Source organism: Pithys albifrons, chromosome 7, assembly GCF_047495875.1.
Source record: "Pithys albifrons albifrons isolate INPA30051 chromosome 7, PitAlb_v1, whole genome shotgun sequence".
In the NCBI taxonomy this organism is placed as follows: Eukaryota; Metazoa; Chordata; class Aves; order Passeriformes; family Thamnophilidae; genus Pithys; species Pithys albifrons.
Window position 1 is genome coordinate 24296788 of NC_092464.1, and position 23975 is coordinate 24320762.

Here is a 23975-nt window from a genome sequence, read left to right on the forward strand (position 1 = left end):
TTGTGCTTTGATGGCCTTCTTCCCAGATCTGTATCCCAGCTTTTGACCAGCCAGCACTGAAATCTCTCCCACGGCCCTGTGTTTTACACCTTGTTCTCTTTTCACCTCCAAATACTATTCTTCCTCCTATCCTTCTCTAACCACTTCTTACTCCAACTTTCTTTTCTTGTATCATAATTTGTATCATTTAACTTCCAAAATATAATTCAGTGACTTTCAGTCCCACTCTCCCCTTGCATCTGTGGCTCCCATTTACCATCTCTTTGCCCAGCAGGCAAAGACTCCTTTCCACATCACCTTCTAGGCATAGATATTTCTCCCTCCCTCCCTCCCTCCCTCCCTCCCTCCCTCTCTCCTTCCCTCCCTTCCCTCCCTCCAGTCATGCCTCACACTCCCTCAGCTGTCTGCCATATATTATTCCCTTTTCCTCCCAGAATCTAATTTTTGTCCCATGTCTAGCTTCCACTTCAGGCTGCCTGCCAAGCACAACAGATGTGTTTCTCCCTTCTTAATTGAAGTGTTGATATGCAGTCTAGCTTTCTGCAGCTGGGAGCTGCAGTCACAAGGACAATGGAGGATGATCTGCTGTTGAGATAACCTTGACCAGAGACAGCAGTTCCTGAAGGGATGCATCAAGTCTTTCAAGAATTGCACTGAGTCACCCTATCTAGCCCATGTGAATGAAGATATTTTAAAGATTTCCAGATAACAAATTTAACTAGAGTTCAACAAGCACAGCAAGAAGCAAACTGAAGCAAGGTCATTCCCTACATTCCACTTCAAGATTGAACTTTAAGGACTGGGGTTTCTAACGTATCTATAAAAATGATGGAAATAGCTCTACCAGCCCAGTTTGTTTGCTTCTCTTCAGTCTTGCCACTTGTCAGAGGCAATAACGGGTGAATTCCAAGTCTCAAGTTTTCAGCATTCAATGGAAGGCGTGCCTATTTTCTGCTTTATACTGGATCCAGTATACCACAAAAAATGGTAGATCCCTTTTTGTACTCACATCAGGCCTATACTGTAAGAACGGCTGAATCAGTGGCACTACAGTGGTCAGTAATGAGGATCTAATGATAAGGTCTAAAGACAGGTCAAACAGATACTTCCCTGACCCAGTTTCCTAATCTTAAACTATTCTCAGCTCTGATGCTTTTTGAGCCAAAGGCAGTATCTTTGTGCTGGTTTTTTTCATAGATTTACAAGAATTTGTCTACCTACTTTTGAACTTTTCTTTAATAACTTCATTAACTGAAACTTAATTGTTTCTTGGACATGTTGCATGCACAGTGGGAACTATCAGTCACAGGACTTGGGGAACAACAAACAGAAACTCACAAGAAGCAAGTCTTTGCCTAGTTCATCAATATCTGGTACAAATTTTTCAATAGGTTGTGCAGGTCTGGAAGCAAAAGCATTTCTTGGAAGGGCAACGTCATTAGGCCAGTCCTCTTCTTCTGGGAGTCCAATTACACTGTGAAATGAAAAACATAATGTTAGGTCTGAAGATTTAGGAAGTTTCCCTTTCATACTGGCAGTTTACTTTAGAATATTTTGGTTTAAATGAGCTTAAACATTTAATTGTACAGTAGTGCACTGATCTCTGTGAATAGAAGCTGATGGTCCTCAGTGGGCTTGGTAGAAATTATTTTGTGGCCACCAAAATCTTCTGGTCTATGTCTCAGTTTTCTGAGTATTTTTGTTGAAAAAAGGCTCAGTGCTTTGGAAGAAAGTTGCTCAGCTCTTGACTGGATGGTGCAACATATGTCTCTCCAGAATGATTAAAAGCAGTAAATTTCAAAGGGGCATTGCATGCAAGGATCTTTATTCACAAGAATAGGGACTGAGAGAAGAGTGTGGGTCAAGATGAGGGTAAGGCAATAAAAGGAATGTTTCATAATGCTTCAAAGCTATGTGCAGTAATTGTTGCCCAAATTTAAACAATTTATTTGCTTCACAATACAGGTTTTAAAGTCTCAGTTTAGAAGAGGCAAGGCACTTATCTTTGTGTTTTTGCTTTCAATTGTGTTTTAGTTTACTCTTCAATAGAGTATTTAAATTTATTTTATTAATTTACTTATTCTTTAAATTATAGGAGATAGTTTTACTTATTAAATAATTATGTTGTGGTCTAAAACTCAAATGAATGAAATAGTAGGTAAACTCCAGTGATGGATTAATGTCTCATACATTTCATATTTTAGTCTGATGCTAGTATTTGTGGGGTTGAAACACTAGTTTCTGATGGAAATTCTGGAAAAGATCATATATTATTTGTCAGGTTTCAGAGAAAATAAATTTTTATAGCCTGTAAAATCTAGATTTTTAATGGGAATGCCGACAGGGTAAGACAAGAAAGGACATAAAAATAATGTCACAGAATACTTGGGTCTGCACAAAGCTCAATGCCACTAGGGAGCAGCATCGACCTTTCTTCTTACTGAGGTTGTCATAAGACTGGGTTGAGGCCATGGGCCAAACACACTGAGGTAAATCATAGGATACCTCAGCGAACATAGTGGAATTACCCCACCACTGCCTACCTGGGTTTGGCTCACCTAAAATACCTATGAAAATTAGTATGTCCTCAAAATAACAGCATAGCTGGAAGGGCAAAGCAATTACAATCTCAGGACAACTAAATTTTACTCCATCTGAACATATGAACATGGGAAATGTTAAACTGAATCTGTATCAAAACCTGAATTTGACTCTTCTCACTGGGTACAGTGTGGGTATGGGGCAACCCTGCTGGCTGTGGTAATTAAAGCCATGTGAGTATCTGTTTGAGGAGCTGGACCCATGTTAAATATAATACAAACAGCATCACAGGAAGATGGGGGAGTTAAGTATTTTAAATAACAATGACATTTAACCTGTCATCCCAATGTATTTGGTTAGTCCCATTTCTTTTAACATGTGGATGCCAGAGCATGAACGGGGCAAAATAACCACAGGCAAAGCTAATGATAAGAAACCAGGAAGCAACCTGTCAGACAGGGGTAGCCTGGACAAGACTGAGAGTGGAAAGCAGAGACATTTTTAGTTACACACTCATGTAGTATTCAAAACTCTTAATAATGAATGTCTGAGTAGGTGCTTTCACTCTGCTCTGGTAGCACTACGATTTCATTGACTAAGTTCAGAGTATCTTGGATAAGTTTCACCTCTTGCCAAATGTTCAGGACTGGTCTTGAGAAACACTGAGTAGTTTCCACTCCCATTGATCACAATGGGAGACAAGTCTGCTCAAACCATTGCAGTGTTTAGCCTGAAATCTGTGAGGATATGCCACACACTGACAGTGCCCTGGAAAAGCAGGAAAATGTTTCAGGCCATGTATGAGGGGTTTGCCCTCATGTACACTGGAATTTTATCTGACACAAATCACAAAGCACATGCAAAGCAAAGGTGGACCACAGACACTTACTTTATCTGAAAGAACGCATCAGTCCAGATTGCATGAAAATCCCCTAACTATTTTCTGTGCAAATTAATCTGCAGAATGAGTCACTATTGTAAAAAGAAACAACCCCCCTACAAGAAGAGCTATGCCTAGCTCTAGGGGGTTCTCCAGCTGTGAAAACACAAAATAAACACTATTTGGCATTACCCCTCAGAAACCAAGACAGACACTTTTGAACTATTTAAGAAGAACTGCACAAAAGAAGCAAACCCAAACTTTCTCTTTAAGTAGATGTGCAAGAAGGAATTTCTTCTAAATTTAGCATGGCACTTTCTTTTCTTGGTGAATTCTTTTCTGAACAGGTAATCTCAGCCCCTAGGGATGGAAAGATGCCTGCTGGAGGCTGCCATTAGCAGCTATGCATTTAATCCTAGCCCAGTTCATTTTCATTTTCCCCTTAAATGTCACGAATGACTCAAAAGTTCTTTAAGAGAAGCACAGCTATGTCTTTTTAAATTATAAAATATGCTATCTGTATCAAAGCTGTCTTCATTTAGTAAAGCAGAACAATACAGGACTAAAGGAGTAGATTGGGCAGAAGAAGAAAAAGTAACCTTTAAGGACTGATTTTTCTGGATTGGGCAGGAAGAGCTATTCAGCGCGTGACAAATGAACCACACAAGTGAGTCACATACACTGGTATGGTATGCAGGAAAGGGAAGTCAACTGTGTGAAATCAAGACCTGCAATTTAGGAACTCCATATTAAACAATGAAAATGCTTAGAAGCAACAGATCTGTTATGATTTGAGAACTGGAAAAATGGTGAAACACATAAGCAAATTATTTGACCTGTTTAAGCTTTTCTTAGAAATTTTATTCTCTTCTCTTTGGAATATCTTCAAGACAGTAATATTTCAGAATAATACTTCTCTATCTCTCTGTGTGCTATTTCTTATTTCATCCAGATCCCTGGATGGCTGCAGCACCTCCATACAGAAAGGGAAGACAAAGGTGCAGAGGCAAATAGGCACTAATTGTCTGTACTGGTACCCGTCAGATTTGGCTGTGACTTCCTAACTACATGCTACGTACATCAGTTCTTAAATTTACATGGCTCTTAAAAATACAGAACTGCTCCTTGCTTTGAAGAGCTTTTACGAGAAAAAGTAATATAATCCTACTTAATTATCATATTGGTAATATCAATAATTTAATTTTGAAAGCGAATTGTTCTACCTCAGAGAGTTTAGTTTTTTCTACCCACCTCCTCATCCTATTTGATATATCTGAAAAAGAAAAACACAAACTCCGAGAATTGTAAAGCCAATTCCTCCCTTACAAAGCACATGGTAAAATGGTGACATTCCTTCCATTCTCACAGTTACCTTCCTGACCACCAAATGGACTGTTACCTGCTACACACTCTATTGTAAAAGCTAATACAGTTTCTTATGTACAGAAACCTTTTCTGCAAAAATGCTGTTCGTAATTATCTTGGGGATTTCATGTTAGTAATAAAGTACTATAATGTTATTTTCTGAAATGCACAAAGAAATTGCTGAAAAATAAAATGTCTGTGTTTGTCTATGTGAAAAGAACGCCCTGGACTTAACTGTTCAGGAATATGTATGAATGGTACACGCACAATATCTTTAAAAGAATTAAAAGGCCCGAAACAGAAGTCTCGTAACTTCCTGATGATCGCTGTTAGTTTTGCAGAACTATATTCCATGTTGCTTCCTCCTCCCACTCTGACACAGAATACACGGAAATATCATGTTGCATATGGTAGCAATAGGAAGTATGTTTTAGGAATACTTTATTCTAGTCACATTATTGCAGAAGAACATGGCAAGGAAATCTCACAGGATTTCAATGTTAAACAGATATTGACAAAATGCAACTAATTATTACTTACTCAAAGATTTTTCCTAGTTGATCAACATCTGAATTTCCACGAAAGAGTGGTCTGAAAGAATAAAAATATTATTTTAGGATATGACTCGCTTTAATTAATGTGAATTTATATTTGTCATTGACAGTTGCCAAAGTAGGGTGAAAGTGAGTTATTTTTTGAGACTTCACTTCTTCTGCTTCCATGTTTTATCCAGTCTGTGAGCATACCTTTCAAGCTTCTACTACAACTGGTAACAAAAGGGGACAGATGACAAATATTTTTGAACAAACTACTTTTGAAAAATTAATTGTGTCCTTTAGCATTATGAAATAACCTTCTTTCAACCAATACTATCCTATAAATTTTATCATTAACAAAAATTTTCACTATAAAGACATACAGCTGCTAAGACAAAAACAGAATGAATATCATGCAATTCATTAAAACATAATACAGATATTAATTATTACAAATATAAATTCAAAATTAAATTTCCTGCATACTGTACATTGGAAATGTGCTCCTATGTTTAAATACATGACAATGGATTCATGAAGGTCTGTGAACAATGGGGTGTGAAACGGTACAGAATTTACCTTGAAGTAGAGGAATACTTCTGCTGCATAAATAAAGATATGTTCAGGAAAGAAACAAATAATTAGGCTGACTGTCCAAAGGCTTTCAGAAAAAACAGTGACTAAAAATACTTTCAGAGAGTGGTACACACTTTTTCTTTTCAAAGTGCAATTTAAAGTATTTTCACTCATCATGTATAAAATGCTACCACCCCACAGTGCCTAAGTAAAATATGAAATTCTGGTTTGTATGGCAGCATGGCTATACTGTCACCTTTGTGTTGAATTCAGTTAGGTGAGAACAACAGTGCAATTTGATATTGAAACTTCAAGGTATTCCAACATTTTACTGACAAATGGTTAAGGATCTAGCCAAGAATGAGGGCATCTGTGAAGATCAGGCCATCAATGTTGCATACCGTTTTGGTTCAAGCAATGGTAGATTACTCCAAGAAACACAATTCAGACACACTGCAAACTGAGATAGGAACTTGGGTCACTGATAGCCAGGCTGCCCCTCTCTTCTGGAGCACAGTATGAAGTACAGTGCACGCTGTAAACTCATGGTTACAGTTTCTAAAACTGTTCAACTGAGACACAGTGACTTGACAATGAGTGCCATGATCTAGTAAATGGACTAGAGTTGGACCAAGGGTTGGACTCGATGATCTCGGAGGTCTTTTCCAACCCAATCAATTCTATGATTCTATGACAATGTATATTCCCATGCTTTCTCTCAGCATACTCCTATCTGATACAGGACCTTAACGCCAGTGATAGCCAAAGACATTATTTCATTGCTGCCTTTCATAGGAGAAGACCTCTCCCATCTACACTTGGAGAAAAAGGAGTCCTTCCCCTCTCACTGTCCTTATGCAGAAGCAGGTGTACAATCTTGATCTCCTTTTGCTAATAACAATGAGGTATTACTGAAAAATGGTGCTTTACATCTGGACACTCTCACACAGACAACAGAACTCCATGTCACTGTCTATCCTGTGGGTCTATACCAAATACAGCAAGTAGACACAGAGCACTGTGATAGTTTTTAGTTAGACGGAACATTCTCTGCAGAAATCTGTGCCACCAATAAAAAGCAGTAACTGGCAGATACACACTGACCAGCTTTGATGAACTGAACATGCATATTGTCTTCTTCATATTTGCTGCATTCAGGTCATGTTGTATCAACTTATACTCCAAACTGCTTTGCGCAGGGAAATCGAGAGGGCAATTTTATCAAATCTGATTTGAAGCCATATGGCATGAGATTTGACCCAATGGGGTAAAACATGGTAGCCTGTTACTTGTCCATAAAGGGCTTTATTTATTTTGATTCTGAATAAATCATAAATAACAGATGCTTTGCTTCCCAGATGCACATGATATTTATTAACTGCAGCCACTTTGACAAGACCATTGCAACTCATACTTAGGGATTTCTGTATTTTTTTAAGCCTTAAGGTGTACAGCAATACTGGCTTCTACAAAAAATTCAGACAGGAGCAGCTACTTGTGCCCTAAGTTTCGAGCCTGATTTTTAAAACATTCAGTAGCTACAATTTGAGTATTGTTTGTGGCAGCAGACACATTCTGTATCTTCCAAAGTTAAGCAATATGACAACCTTAGACATTTTTTTTAACTACTGCTTGAAATTATTAACCTACGGTTACTCTGAGTGTTTAATTTTGTCTTGAACATTACAATATTGGGGTCCTTTAAACTAACAAAATCTACACATTCAAATAATCATATCCATGCAAATGGAAAGCTGATTTAGTGTTTGAAAATGTATGCTGAACCTCGCATTAATGTGAAAACTTGGCAGAGTCAGCATTGTTAGCAAATCACCCAAGGCACTGTCATGCCAAAACAAGTATAATTCTTGGGATTTTTAAGGGAGGTTTTTCCCATCGTTGCTGCTGTCTCAGATTCACTAAGGGCTGGAGCAAGAATTTAAATTTTTCTGAATATATAATTATACAACACTAGGTCATCTTCCAACATACTTTGATATTTCATCATAACACAGTGTTATTTCATCTTTCAGCCTCCTATCCATCCCACCATCATGACTACAACAGGATGCCAACTCCAGGCTAGGCATCACTAATGTAATGAAATTTGCCTCGTGAATTTTTGCTGGAGGCTCAATTAGAATATTGGGCAGATGACTGGGGAAATAGATCCACTTAATCAGCAGCTGTACGAAGATCTCATCCCACATTTTGGCACTAGTTACTCTTTGGTAAGGACTTGCCAGCTCTGCAAGTCCAGTACACATAAAAACTTTCACCTCAAGATGATTTTTAAAAAAATTCTATACTTAAAGGCAGATCTCAGCTCTCCCACCACCTTTGAACTGGAAGCATACTCAGTAGCCACAGAAAAGTAAAATTTCACCTTTGTTCTTGGTATCTTGCACTTGACTCATTCACCCTCTCAATCCCTGAAGTTTATTGCAAGGTAAAATGTCACAAGTCGTGAAAAAGTTACCATCCATTTACTGTTTAGAAGGACTTGCACCACTGATTTTCTGGCCAAAAGGCTCTTACGCTTCTATGTGGCTGAACAAACTAGATTTAACCACTCACCAAATTTCGGCTCTTTTTCTCTTGTCCATGTCTAAGCTCATGTTTTTGTTTCATGCTGAATTTCACCTTCACTGAATATTCTTTCTACCTGAACTGGATATTGGTGACTGAAAGGTTGAGTACTTTGTTTTACAAATATTACGTTTCATGTCTGTGCTACTCAGTAAAAACTGAGATATAAACATTTCCTAAGCAAGTCTCCATGAAAGAATTTCCCCTGGTGCAACTCCATGGACATGCCAAGTCAATTCCTGAAGTATTGTTTACAAAGACAATGCAATGACACCCAAGAGATAAATGAAGTTTAACTGTAGACTGGCCACATTACTTATAAGCTTTGCTTTCAGTCTTTGGTCTACAAAGCAAAGAGAGTCTGTAACTTTTCTTAAGAAAAGTTAGAATTTTCATGAAGATTGGAATTAAAGATATTGGTCAGTACTGATCTATTCTACACTACAATGCAGACACAAAGCAAAAAAAATCTAATAAAACCACAGGCATTGAGGCACCTGAAAAAAATTCTGCTGGCTTCTTAACAATGACTGACATTTTGAACTAATTATTGACATTCTGATTGGAAACTTTCACTTTCTAACATTGGGTTACTAAACTACAGGTAAAATGGACATATGGAAGAAAGTTTGTATGAAGAAAAACAGTATTGAAGAGCAAAAAAAAAAAGCTAAGGAATTCTCTTTCCAACCAAAGCATATTACTGAGCTACCATGACAGTTCTGGAGTTGCCAATGCAAGTGCTTCCAAGCCTAGTATCTTTCCAGATACATGGGACATAACTTCCAAGATAAGTATCTGGATTCTGTCTGCTAGTCCGTTTGCTCAGTGTGGTGACAAGAGCAGTTGGGAATTCCAGATCCTTCCTTGTTATCACAGAAGAACAAGGATAATCTCTTAGTTACTGACTTGAATATACACAATATTCTCAGTGAAGAGTCTGTATATTGGTGATCCATCGGTACTCAGTGAAGTCCTACAAGAAATCCCTAAAATGAAAAGACCACTGTGGGTGGGAAAGGTACTACTTGATTTTTGGGCAAGTGGGGCTTAGACATTCTGGTTGAAGAGATGCCAAGGAGAAGTGTTGGGAAGAAGAGCAGTGAATTCAGAATGGGTAGGTGCTGCTTAGTCAAGATGGGTGAGGTGTTGAAAGAGAAAGTCCATGATTATTTGACATAGTGAAGAAAAAAATGTAAAGGGAAATGATACAGCAAAAGTTCATGGAAGTTGTACATGGAATTTTAGAATCTGGTAGTGTTGTATCAGTTAAGTCTAGGAGATTTTACATTTGTGTATGTAAGAGCAACAAAATGATGGTCAAGAAACAAAAAAAGCTAAAGCCAAGAAACATTTGCCAAGGAATCCTACCTCATGCCATGGGAAACCCACCAAGCTATATAGTCAGAGATATTATTTAAAGGATGGGCTTTTTTTTTCCCTTTTCATACTACAAATGTTGATAGCTGGTAAGAAACTTCGTCAGCTTCTTAGTTACTTGTTATGAAGGAAATATTTTCATTTTAAGAACTAAAACCAAATATGACCTAAAACTAAAATTATGAGATGACTAGAAATAACATGATCTGGACTGTCCTGTGGAAACCTTTATTCAGAGGGATTATTTCTAAGCTGATTCCTCATTCTTGTTCCTACCACTGTTTCTCTTTGACAGATTGCCTAGACAAGTCTGTACTGCAGGCATGAAAACAGAACATGAGGCAAGAAAAAAGTGTATCACTATTTAAAGGTGAAGATCACTGGCCCTTCTGATATGTAAAATGAATAAGGTACAGTATAAAACTTCACTCTGAAGACAGGCCAGGCTGACAACACTGCATGCTCTGGACAGTTACCCATTTCCAGTCACAAGTGGCTTGCCTCAGCTGTTGTGTAATTCAGAGTTCTCAATTTAAACCTAACATTTTCTTGTACTTCTCCCTCTCCTTTCCCTTTAATAATGTCTTTGTGTGGGTTGGTGCCAGACGCTGCATAGGAAGAAGTTACTTCATGTAGAGGTTATTATACTTCATCATGAACTGCTCCAAATTGTAAGAAACTTATCTTTTCTACTCCTATATGTAAGATGAAAGATGACACAGATAAACATTATGACTGAGGAAATACTATTCAGCTAAAATCTGACAGAAAACAGATCAGCCATCTTGAGTTTCTCATTTAAGTCTTTAACAGCCCGATTATTTTCACTCAGAAATGTATCATTCCTCAAGTAGGATAGTACCATAATCATGAATAGTGTCTCTAAGATGGGGCTATGTCTGTACTGAACTATTATTAGAACCAGATCTAATGCATCAAAACCTGCAATAATTATTATTTTCTCTGGAGTTCCTTGTTTCATGCAGTAGACAGAAGCAGATAAAAGAAAACAGATAGTTTCTGAAAAATTACTGCAAACTTCCAGTTCTTTACAGGGTAGAGTTTACTCTTCATTGCTATTTAAAATGAAGTAAATGAATTCTAAAAAGAAAGATAATATTCTGAGCCCCAAAATGTGCATATAGACTAGATCCTAAGTAATATACAGGATTGCTTTCCTGACTGAGAAATCAAAGGGCTTTCTGAGCTGGGTGCAGATACAAGCCAACAAGGCAAAGACCCAATTTGGGGGTGGACATGCACGTTCCCTTTGCATGCATAACTGAATGGGAAATGTCAGTAAAAGGGAAACTAAACAGAGGCACCGTGTACAGTTTTATGACCAGAGCAAGGCCACCATACTCATAGATCAAGTTGATCCAATATACAGCAAAAAGCAAGAAAAAGACCATAAATGAGAAAAAAATACAAACATCTCCAAAGCTTCCTTAGGAATTGGCGAAGGAAGACCTTTTTTCTAGGTGCTTAAAATTTGCTTGGCACCTTTCACGTAAGCATGGTCCCAGGTGGCCTTAAAGCGGAATGATGGGCTTTATCCCCCACAGACATCAATGACCCCAGGATCAAGCCAAGTGAGATCTGGTTTCACAACCTCTTATAAGAACAAAATGGGGCATCAACAGAAGGATACATACATACACATACACATACATGTACACACATACGCATATACATATACACACAAACATATATATAAACTCCCAAAAGTAAGATTAAGTGCAGGTATTATCTTTGACCAGAATATGCTGCAATATAGGCAGATCTCATCTGTTCCTGGGCAGAACTGCTTCAGAATCCATCATTTAACGTTACATTTTGAAATAGAAGAGCCTTGATGGGTTGAATGTCCTTCATTTACTCTCAGCATGCACGTCACAGTTCTCTTATCTGCGGACATTTGTTTCCCTGCAAGATTTGTAGGTTTATTTTACTAGGTTATTATCTCAACTCAGGAAGCATGATATAATAGTGGCACCTTGAAAACTGTCCCAACATTTGCAGCAAATTCTGAACATACATATACAACTGTCCTTGGAGAAATGGAAGGGGAAAAAAAGTATGGTCTCTTTTCAGGGTGGAAAAAGCAGCACTCCTCTTGTTTTTACTGACAGTTCTACCAGTAATGTACTCAAACTGTCTGTATGCTGAACACCCACATCATCACCTGCACAGTTAAACTACATCTACTTCTCCACCAACAATTCAAAGTTTAACGGTAACTATAAACTGGAGGCTTCTGCATTTTTATAGCACCCAAAAGAAATATTGGTATGACACACACAATACGGTCATGCTGTTCCCATGATCACTTACTTAGCTTTCTATATTCTCTTTTGTCTCATGAATCTACTTCATATCCCCTTTCTAAATGTGCACTCCTCAAGACTGTCACATTGCTTTGCTTTTCTTGTGCAACTCATAGTTTTAGGGTTTGAAGGCAGTAATGGAACCAGGCTCAGATATAGCTGTCCTATGTATATGGATGGGTGTCAAGAGGGCCCTTTACTCTCCTGTTCACTCAACCAAGCAGTGGTGCAATCAGTGTGCAGGATGTTCGCAAAGCAACGTGTGTGTTTGCTCAGAGCTCTTTGCGCCTGGGAACAAATTTGCCCATATTTTCCTTGAAAAGATCTATATCCTCCTACGAGAACATGTCAGAGCTGTTTTTCACCACTTCTTTCATTGAACTCATAATGTAGTCCTCCAAAATCTAGCAGAAAGCACTCCAAAATGACATGTTTTAGCCAGATTATGAAGGTGCTTTTTAATGCTGTATTTTAAAGAAGAGGTTTTACAACATCTGTACAATAGCAAATGACCAACCTTCAAGGTAAGCAATAGAATTTCAGTCTGTTGCTAGTCTTTATCACACATAAATCAAACTACACAGTCTTCTATAATAAGTATCTACTCCTTTATCTTGCATGAAATTTCCTTGTGAAAATCTATTCAAATCACAATTTTCAAAGATACAAAATTAATTTCTTATAGTTCCACAATTTCTCTTGCAATGCCAAGATGACTCTGAGAAAGCACATCAGTTGATGTTGACCATAATTACTGGTCTAAAAACCCCTTTTAAAAAGGACTTTGCTCTGAGAGTGCCCCTAATGCTGCACTAGTCTTGATCAAGGGGATATATAATACGATTTGAAATCTGAGGTCCTGTAATTAAAATCTAATTAATGTTCCACAAACCAAATATATTTTCCATCAGACTGCTTTCCCAGTAAAGCTTAAAACTAAAAGGTTCTCTGCCATTTGGTTGATTTCTCTTGAAATAAATTCTTTTAAACCAAATGTCTAACAGTGTTACCATTCTTGTATCAGCTGAAGGACTATGGACACATAATTATTGCTCAAAGGAAATTAACTCTTACCTAACCCTGATTCTTCCATATCAAGGGAGAAGTAACTTAATGTAAAAGGAACACATATACTACATATACTGGTTCATTCGATCTGCCCAAAGATACTGAGTAAATTAACATCCAAGTATGTGTTCCCAGGCTTTCTAGGGCTTTAATTCTATTTCACTAATGCTAAGCAAGGAGCTTCACAGAATGAAGTATACTCTATAGATGAGAGAGCTTTTGCTCTAAATACTTAATACAAAATAATGAGAAAGGGCGATGTTATAAATGATGTTTTATGTCTACCACTGTAAGTTACACAGAAAATGGTACATCTATTTGATGAAATTACTAGTCTAAGTTTTATTTTTTAAAAAAACCCAACCCTCTAACACTGGAAAGGGTAAGGCAGAAAAGCAAATATCTGACTATAAAAGCAGCAGAAAAAATTTTGAAAGACAAAATCTTTTCTGACATCTGCAGTAGTGCAGTGACAGAATGATACTGAGGTAACAGAGGCTGTGCACGAGCACTTTGTGAGACCAGACAGGAGAGCTTCAATAGATGTCAAATTTCCATGTTTGAAGGGAAACATAGAATTCAAAGATGTTCTACATGATCTAGAATATAAAATTCTCAATACAGAATAAAATTCAAGTGATTTTTTTTTTCCTTCTGGGAAAATGTTACAAGCTAAGAGAGAGAATCCTCAGGTTTTCACTCCAGCTGGGCTTCAGCTGCTCCTATGTGGTGTCAAGCATATGTTTTGACCTATGATCACTTTATTTGTCCCCATATTAGGTGTTAATAGCACCTGTTGCTCTAAACCTCGCTAAACTTTCAGATAAACCTGAAACATTAGAAATGCGCCCATCCACAATTAATATGTCTCATCACCTTCAGCTGTAATAAAACACTCTTGGTCAGGAAAAAAACCTTTGAAAGTGGATTACAGCCCTTGAGACAAGAAAGGCAGGGAAAACATTTCAGTACTAAATGGTAAACTGTTATGTGAGCAGAGGTTAAATTTCAATTTCAACCTTTTCCCCCAGCTGCTGAGTCTGAATGTCAAAAGAGATGAAAGTGGATTAGAAGGATGGTGTGAAGAAATACTTTAATTTTTAGCAGCTGTGCTGGCTTACAGTGAATTAATAAACACCTGCAGAAAAGCTTAAAATAAGCATTTAAGGTAGAAAGTTATGTATAGCAATCATGCAAGTAAACTGTTACAGTTTTCAAAGGCCGCTTAAACTAGATACAACTTTGCCATAAGCAATATTTGTCCCATGAATACACTCTATTGAGGCCAAAGAATCTGCAAGATTTACATTCGCTGGCCCATGACAGTGCATAGTAAGTAATCTGAGGTCACCTACTAGGAGTTCTCCAGTTACTTAATCTGTTCAGCTATTAGTGATTTCACACAAAATCTTTTTTTCCCACTTGAATCCTGATCAAAAGAAAGAGTAAGTTAATTTCTCAAAGAGAAAAATGAAAACTTAACTTCCAGGTGATGACACTGCTCAGATGCCACCCTCCCCTGTGCAGCTGCATTATTGACATACTTCCGCTGTAGACTTGTGTGTTACAAGGCTCCTCAAATTATTTCTGCAACTACTTTTATGCTATTATCTCTGCTCTGCCATTACAGAACTCTGTGCTGCCTGTGGCATAACTCTACTGGCTTTTGACATGATTTTAATGGGAAGAGCATAAAATATCTTTATAGAATGAACATTTCCTCAGTCTCTTAAGTACTGAGCACATGTAGCTCCTTAAGCCACCCCACACGTTGAACATTTCTGTCCTTACATCACCATGTTGTTCACCACCTTCATGTCCACTACAAGGAGCTCAAGATTCAGCTGAAGATGGCTGGCATTTCTAAAAAAACCCAATCTGATTTGTTCAGAATTAAACAAAACCCAGAGTCCAGAATCCTCTTCTGAAGTAAGTGAATAATCAACTAAAAGCTTCTTCCATGCTTTTCATTCTTCTTCCATTTTATGCCTTGCTTTTCATACAGCTGTGGCTGGCACGTTTGCCAAAAATAGAGTTTATCAAAAAGTCTGGTCTCTGCTTCAACTCCGCTTGCACTTTCCAGCAAAGTGCCCTCAAAATCAAAGTCTTAAAAGATCTAGGGGATGACCAACACCTACCTCTCCTTTTTGCAGTTGCTTTCTGGAAAAGGAAAACTGATTCCAAAGCAGGAGAGAAGCAGGCAAGCCTGTTTCTGTGCTTCAGTGGGTAGGACACACCAATAGGATACAGTTCTGACATTGCACATATACTCTTTCATTGCTAATGGTCTGATGAGATCTAGTTTTAACTGAGCATCTTCATTCTCACAATGGCAGAGTATGATTCATCAGTGCCAAACAGGCTTAATTTAACAGCTACAGATAGGAACATTACTGAAAAATCTCTTGCTACATATACTTCTTTAAAAGCTGAAAGATTGCTCCCAAATTATTTGGATATAAAGAGCACTTAAAAATTATTCAATTGTATAGAACAGTGTGTATGCTGTAGTGGCATAATCTAATCAAAAAGATCTGATAATTCACTACAGTGCGTGAAATTCTGGATGATATAGCTGATTGAGTCATGTACCTTTAGGTAACTGATTCAGACTCAGTGAAAATCAATAGTAACTGCATCTTCATGCCAATTTACCCCAGCTCAGTAGAATAAATGAGTGGAAATTAAGTAATCCCTTGGATGAAATTCTTGTTTGACAAATGTCTGTATTCCAAAAGCACTCATTACTGGTAAACCTAGATATGTTAGGAGAGAAGCTATGAATATGGAGAATATTTCAGTGAAATTAGAAATACTTCCTCAGAGATTGTCTTAGAGTTGCATCTGGACAGAATGTGTTCACTGCATCTATAAAAGGAAAGCAGAGCAAATTATGTGTTTCTGGAAGAAGTCACATGGTTTGACCATGCCAGACTGCCGGTCCTGAAAGAGTGCAAAATGAAGCATGCCACAGGCGTAAGAGGACAGCCAGGCATGTCACATGCTGTCATCAAGAGCCCTCAGCTTCCCAAATCCTGGCTCTGTCTCTGCAGTCAGCGTACCATGGTGGCTGTGTCTCACATGGACTCGTTTTGTACAGGGCTGGCATGTCAGCAGGTCAGCAAGCAAGCAAATGTTACAGCAGTGCCACAGGCCTTGAGCAAACAGAAAATTAGAAGCAAGGCAACAACATGTGCTTTCACATCACAAGGCAAACTAAGGCTTCAAAGGGAGAAGAGACAGGAACTAGTGTGAGCTAGTGTGAGCTGTATCCTGCCATGCCTCTTCTGTATTTTTTAGTACACGGCCAACATCAGGACCCTGAGAACTGATGGCAAAGGCAGCTCCAGCTATGTGTGGGTAACACATGTGCTGCTCTGTGGCAGGAGAGGCTGTGGCCACATCCCTTCCTCACCAAATAGAACTCTATCTACGCCTTTGCCATCTGCAACTACAGACAACGTAGAGGCTCCTAGACCAGCTGGCAAGTTCTCTGCAGTGGTCTGGACTCTGCAGTGTAGGTAAGCTTTTCCATAAAGGCAGCAGGAAGCTGCCCTTGGGCACCATGGTTCCCTTGGAGACATTGTTTTCCAGAAATCTAAATACCAAACCCCTTTTTGCTTTCTTACTGATATTTTGAGGTCTCCTCTCACAGCCAATTATACACTTGGTACGTAGTATCAAGTCTCAAGAAGCTGTTATGTTTTGCTCTGATGTCCTTAAGTTGGTTTTAAACTCCTGATGTCTGTTCCTTTAGCTTGCTTTCCACTTCTCTCATGTCCATTTATGGGGTTTTCTTAGATGTAAAGAACATCCAACAGCCTTGATGACCACCTACATATGGAGAAGTTCTAGTCTAAAGCCGCTGAAAGATACAAATACGAGACAGGTTTGTCCTATGTACTTCTGAACTAGTACATACTGTCTTTATCACTAACCAGTGGTAACTAATTATTAGATTCTTTTTCTGGACAGTTAAATGCAGAAAACCCAGTAAAGATGTCCAGATTAAACTAGACACTAAATTTGGGAAAAAACCCCCGAACACTTCGGAGCTCAGCAACATGAATCACACTTAAAAGTCTAGTCTTTCTTGCCCCTCTCCAGAGTGCACCAGTGTCCAGGAAAGGATCTCAGGAGTTCAAATACCTTTTTGTAGCCATTTTCTTATGAAAGAGAAAAGTAAATAAAAACAATGTTTAGTTCTATTAGGAGTCAAACAAAAGTACACAGAGCTTCCCCCAGCCAAACTCTAGGCAAAAAGTAAAGTCTCTCTCAGCCAAGTTCCTGAAGAGGGAATCTGTGTGAAACAGCCAGGAGACCCTTTCAAATGGAAAGTCTTTGGGCAGCGTACAGCTGGCTATCCCTCTTCAGGCTGGAGAGCAAGGGGCATAGATAACATTGCTCTGCTTCTCTCCTGTTCTCTGGCTGGTGGGGTGACTGCTAAGAACAATCGGTGGCTGAGGATCCCACCAAAGTAGCCTTCAGGCTGCTCTGGCTTGTCCCAGATACAAACTTGTCTTTCAGACACTCCAGAAGACACAAAGGGTGGTACACCTTCACACCGACTGGCCAGCAGCTGTGCCCCACGCAGCTCAGATCCACATGCTTCTGCTGCCACCTGCATTTCCAAATACCCATTACAAATGCAAGGACTTACAAATATGACTGACATGTTGTGGTCTTTCTACTAACTACAAGGTCTTTTCCTCTGTCCCCTGACCAGGCTAATTCAGATTGTCACAGACTCGAGTATCACCCCTGTAAGGAATGCATATATTTTTAAGGACTATCTGTTCAGGGGGATTTCAGATTAGTGCTGTGCCACCTGAAACACAGAAGCTACAGGAAGCTTTCCAGGAGGGGACGTCTCTTGTGAGTTCCCAGCTGGGCCTGAGCTGTGTGCAGCCACTGGCTACCAGTCCAGAGCCACCCAATGCCAGCCCCCTGGCCACTGACCTGACCTGACCTCACACCTGCACCTAACAGTCAAATTAAACTTGGTCAGCTAACACCATTTCTGTCGGGCTTCTTACCCCTGCTTTGAAGTTCCCTTTGGTTTTTTGTCACGGGTAGTGGCAGTTTTTGGTTTCTTTGGTTTATCAACGGTTTCCCTTACCAACAGATCTATTCCTCTGACTGAAAGTCTGGCTCAGCTGGAAACTAGAAGGAAAACCACAAGTGAATGGCCTGGCACTCACTTGCCACTCATCCCCAACCACAGACCGATACAGTTACTGGATTTGACTAACGGCTATCAATCAGCCCAACTGCAGACAGACGGGTATCAACTACAAAAGGCTTTGAGGGAAATTGTGAGCTAAAAACCAATATGGTATTCTCCTTTTAATAGGGTGATGCTGTCTTGGAAACATATCTTGTACTCAGTAATTAGTCTACTTGCCCTTCTCTCCATGAACGTGTGTTTGTCCTTTGCCTAAAGCCAATGCAAGTTCTGCCTTGCAGGTCAGACTAAACAGAAAACAATCCTGATTATTCAAAAACTGGACTAACATGAACAAGTGTGGTCTTCTGCTTTCCTTTATGTTATATTTTCCTAAGGTTAGTTATGTTTGAAGCAAAATGACACTGCTGTGCCATCACTAAGGTCGCTAAGTTAAATTGTAGCTTGTGCCCATTCAGCCTTAAAAATGCTTGAAAAAAATTTTGTAATAGGCTGCCACTTATCTGAAGAGTCAAAAACACCCAACCTCATTTCATTAAGCCTGGTTTGGAAAAACGATCAGCTTCCTACACACCCATATGCACATGAATGGCAGAAGAATAAAGGATGAAAAGTGCAAAGCACAGAATTTTGAATGTTGACAAGATCTAAGGAACAAACCTTCTCCCAGTAGTTAGTCTGGACTATGGTGAACTTTTATGGCATTTGCAACTTAAATCATTCTTATAACAAAACAAGATAATTTCCAAAAATGGCAAAACCAAACTCGGGCCAGAACTGTGCAGTACTTTGGTTCAAAGGTTGTAAATTAAGCTGTGTAGCTTTTACAGTTCTAAGCTGCAACATCTACCACTACTTGCTAAAACAAAGACAAAAGAAAAAAAAGTTGTTTAGTTTTTTTCTGCTACCAAGATCTAACTGTGAGCAAGCAGACAAGTGAATGATTATACTTTGCAGCTCTTGGTCCACTAGATATGTTGGTTTAAGGTTCACTGGAAAACACCAGATAATGTGATTTCAAAGTCTGTGTTTAAATTGCTGCATGATAAAGAGAACAGATCTCTCTTAAACCACATTTAAATTGTTTGGCAGTTTATATGGAAAACCTAACTTATAAGCAGCATTCATGTATTTATTCAGTTGCTTTTTGCCTAGATGTCTCTCCTGTCTTGGTTTTATTATACCTTCCAGTATCCAGTTATATACCCTGGGGGTTTTTTGTTAACAGATTCCTCTGCTGCTCTCTCTGGTTCTTTCTTCTTTGCAACCTAAAGAAGACTTAAAAAGAGATTACAGATCTTGTCTCAGCTTCTGAAAGACATTTCAGAAATCCATTGAAAATAAGAGAACAGAATATGGAAAGGGAAAACTAAGCTAAGACCTGGAGAAAAAAAAAAGCAGAAATTTTACCATATGGAAGAACGTAGGATCTAGCAGGGAAATCTAAATAGTCCTACTGCTAAAAAGTTACTGTGCCCACTTAAACAGTGCAAAGTAAATGATCAGACAGCAGAAGCACAGGAAAATAAAAACACATCTGAAATGAGACAAACTGTGCCACAGAAGTAAGCCTCACAATTCCTTGCATGGCAGTATTTATGTTTTAGAGTCTCCTTATCATCTTTAGAAGATAAAACAAAACTGAAGTCTTCACTACTATCGGTCACAGTTGCCTTTCTCAAATATCCATACACAGATCAAGAAATTAAAAACCCAGTCTCTGGTGACAATTTACAACAGTGTGCAAATAAAGATAATTTTAAAAAGACAAAGAAATACAATCCTTCCCTACTGAACTGATGCTATGTTTATCCATTGATTTCAGTTCGAGACAGAGTTTTTGTTTATGGTGGGTTATCTGATATGTAGTCTCTCTGTTCTGCTCCCATCCAAACCAAAATATCTGCTGTCACCACTTGGGCTGTGGCAAGAGTATGTCCTGTATGAAGAAAAACAAGTTCTATATTATGTTGCGAAGTATTTTGCTGATAAAGTTCTAGTATATGATACTTTACTGTTGATTACAGGCTTTAAACAAATATTTGAATAATATTAATGGGAAAAAATTTAAGTATGCCATACCATTACTTAATTTGAAGTGAGGGTCACTTAGCACATATAAACTCTCCTGCCAGCTATATGTTTGCAAAGTTACAGATGATTGTTCCTCGAGACCATTCAAGAGCAAAGCAGCTCATCACAAGCAACAACTAACTCAGAATGTGTCTGGAGTAGAGGATGTGGTACTTCCAATTTCCAAGGAATTCTCTGCAATAGTAGCATTTCTGTGAATGATTTTACTCAAAGCCCACTGTCCTCTTTACTTCATTCTCTAAATGAAGAACATACTTAGGCCATTGAGAATCTGTGGCTCTGCTGTTGAATACCTACTGCCAGATGTATACCTATTTTTTTGAAAGCGCAACCTTAAAAGACTGTATCTGTTGGAGATTAGCACCTACAGGAACAGATAATTCAGACCAAATGAGCACATGATGAAACTGATGCTAGTTAGGACAGAGTCAAGGATGAACTGGACTGCAGATCTCTTCCGACACAGAAGATGCCTGTCCTAAGCAGAGCACCTCGGTTGCAAGTTATCACTTTGTTGCCTACTGATAACAAATGGGAGTGTGTATCTCCTTCTCTGGATAAGGACATGCATACAGTAGCTCACATACTCAAGGCCTGATTTCCTTTGAAGCCACTTTTTGTGTGCGTGTATGTGTGGTATTTTAGCAGACAGATAAGAATAAGTGCATTAGCAGAGGTTTAAATTCTTGCAAATTTAGCTTGTACACATTTTTGCTTGTGCTATACAGCCTCATGAAGACCAGAAGAGAAACACTGTGAATTCCACCCTCAGCTCTTCAACTAACAGTTCTTCATAGTTCCCACATACACTGCAACCCTTATTTTGAAGGAAAGTCTCACAGTCCTGGGTTCATTTCACAGATGAGACAGCTGAAAGCTTGTGCAGACAGTATCACTGAAAGAAGTGCAAGGCATGGAAGCTGGGACAAACACTATGCAATACCTTCTTGTCCTTGCCAGTTTGCAGCACTGTCTTTTACAGCCATCACTCCAAATGCTGTACTACGCACACTGACAGAGAATAGTTTTGCCACTCTTTGTGCCACTCTGTCACATTGAATTGCCTTAGAGAGGGTACAGTTCCCTTTGCTTACTCTTTCCACTCAGTGGCAGAAGCTCAAACTTTCCCATCCAGCTTCAGGTTTTGGAAGACTTAAAAAACAGGTGTTCCTGTTACACTTGGCTATTTTCCTCTGCAACCCCTTGTCTCCTGTCTTAGAATCACAGAAACATCAAGGCTGGAAGAGACTTTCAAGATGATCTAGTCCAACCATGAGCACCACCATAATCACCCCTAAACCATATCCCTGAGTGCCACATCCAGACGGCTCCTGAAAACTTCCAGAGCCAGTGACTCCACAACCTTCCTGGGCAACTTAATCCAGTGTCTGACCACTCTTTCAGTGATTTTTTTCCAATATCTAATCTGAACCTCCCCTGTCACAACCTGAGGCCATTTCCTCCTGTCTTTTCACTTGAGACCAAACCTCACCTCACTACAACTTCTTTGGAGAGAAATGAGGTTCCCCTTGAGTCTCCTTTTCTCCAGACTAAGCAATCCCAGCTCTCTTGACTACGTCTCATAGGACATGTTTCGCCAGCTCTGTTGCCCTACCCTGGACACGTTCCAGCACCTCAATGTCCTTTTTGAAGTGAGGGGCCCAAAACTGAACACAGTACTACTCAAGGTGTGGCCTCACCAGTGCTGAGTACAGAGGACAGTAGTCTTGCTGGCCATACTATTCTTACAGTCTCCTTCCAGACCCATCCTACCACCTGATTCTGTAGTCAACACAGAAAAAGTACATGCAATGGATCTGAGGGCTGAATTTCAAACTGTACTAATAACCTATTGTTTGGAAAGGAAAATAAATATTTTTTGTATTTTAGTGCTTTAGACACTTTACAGTTACTGAATACTGTATCTGAATATGTGTATAATGCTAGTTTTTTTAAACCTTATGTTTTATGATTACATGCAGTCTGCAGGTTCCAAATCCAGTGTTCACATCACCAAGTGAGGCTCTAAGCTTTGATTTCATCACATTTGTACACATTTTCTAGAGCAACAAAGTCCTAGGCTCATGGGTTTTTTACACAAATAATATAACTCCTCTAACTGGATGAATTTCCACCATTGAAAGATGACTTACATGCCACTAGCTCATTTCCCTGTGTTCTCTGTTTGTGCCCACCAGAGAACTTGTCCCATCATAGGTATTTTAGTAGAGTCACACAACTCTTATCAGCTGCTATGATTTTCAAGCATGGCTGGCAGTGCAATAACTGTCTTGCATACACTAGGAACTGACAGAGTAGGCTGAAAAATGAGACAACAGCTAAATCCATGGTTTAATACTTAAAAAGGAATAAATAATATCCTCATGCCATTTGTGCCAGTCTTGTGGCTTATGAATATCTGGGACTGATGACCTTACCAACAGCAGGCTGATTAAACCACCATGGAGCTGGTGCATGAACAGTATCATTAAGAAATTCATGTGACGAATTAATTACCCTCTCAGACAGATGAAGCTTCGGACACTGAGATAATACTGTTTCACTTTTGCTTTGGGGAGGAGGAAAGGTTTTTGGGAGAGGACTATCTTTCAGGTTTTGAGTTTGAATTGGTGCCTGTAACATTTGTGGAGATTGCATATGCACCAGCCACTCTCCAGTGTATGACTTCTTCAGCTTGTCTAGGCTGTGAATATAATATAGGCTAGAAAAACTGATGGTCCCTTATGATGATTTTTACCTCCATAATTACTACAAAGGGAAACAAACTCAGTTGCTTGTATAATATTATAGTTAAACTTGTCTAACTGGAATTGTTATACAGATATCTGACTCATTAGTGCCACATGCACACCTACTGACATCCTAGTCTGTGCAGGATTGAAATCATATAGGATTACAGTTTTGAAAACTGGGCATGTATAGATGCAGTAGTAAGCATCAAAGCATTTTGACACTTTCTCAAGACTGCCACTCAGAAGAGAATCCAAGACTGGTGATCTCAGCTTCCTTTTATAAAGCATTTTACCCAGATTCCAGTCTTTTCCCCCTTTCACACTTATTCACCTTGATTAAGTATTATGTAATTGAAGTAAGAACACAGACAGTCCCTTCTTCCCCAAAACACTGATCATGGCTTACTGCTTAAGAGCTGCCTGCAGTCCTTGAGCCAGCTGGAAAAGTTTTGTGTATTCAGACAGAAGTGGATGCTCCTCCCATGTTTGCCTTTCTTTTTAATGAGGTGTTCCCTGAGTAGGAGGTACAAAGCCCTTTCCTACTGGCCGGGAAAATGCTCAGCCTTGAAGTAAAACCTTTTTGTAAGTGATCCCTAATTTCATCTAAACATTTAAAAACAAACAAACAAACAAAAAGCCTAAGGATGGTGCCATGCACCACAGCTTTTAAATCACCAAAAA

At 38.9% G+C, this 23975-nt stretch overlaps 1 protein-coding gene across 4 annotated transcripts in view; it reads right to left on the bottom strand.

Annotated features, from left to right (window-relative positions):
* The window catches only part of CDK6 (cyclin dependent kinase 6), a 135810-nt gene that overhangs the window by 13762 nt on the left and 98073 nt on the right, over nt 1-23975 (bottom strand). For all 4 annotated transcript variants that reach the window (XM_071560702.1, XM_071560703.1, XM_071560706.1 and 1 more), the window contains 2 exons: nt 5327-5377; nt 1339-1474 (listed from right to left, as the gene is read on the bottom strand). In XM_071560702.1, the coding sequence (XP_071416803.1) occupies nt 1339-1474; nt 5327-5377 (187 nt within the window). The remainder of the gene's footprint in view (nt 1-1338; nt 1475-5326; nt 5378-23975) is intronic.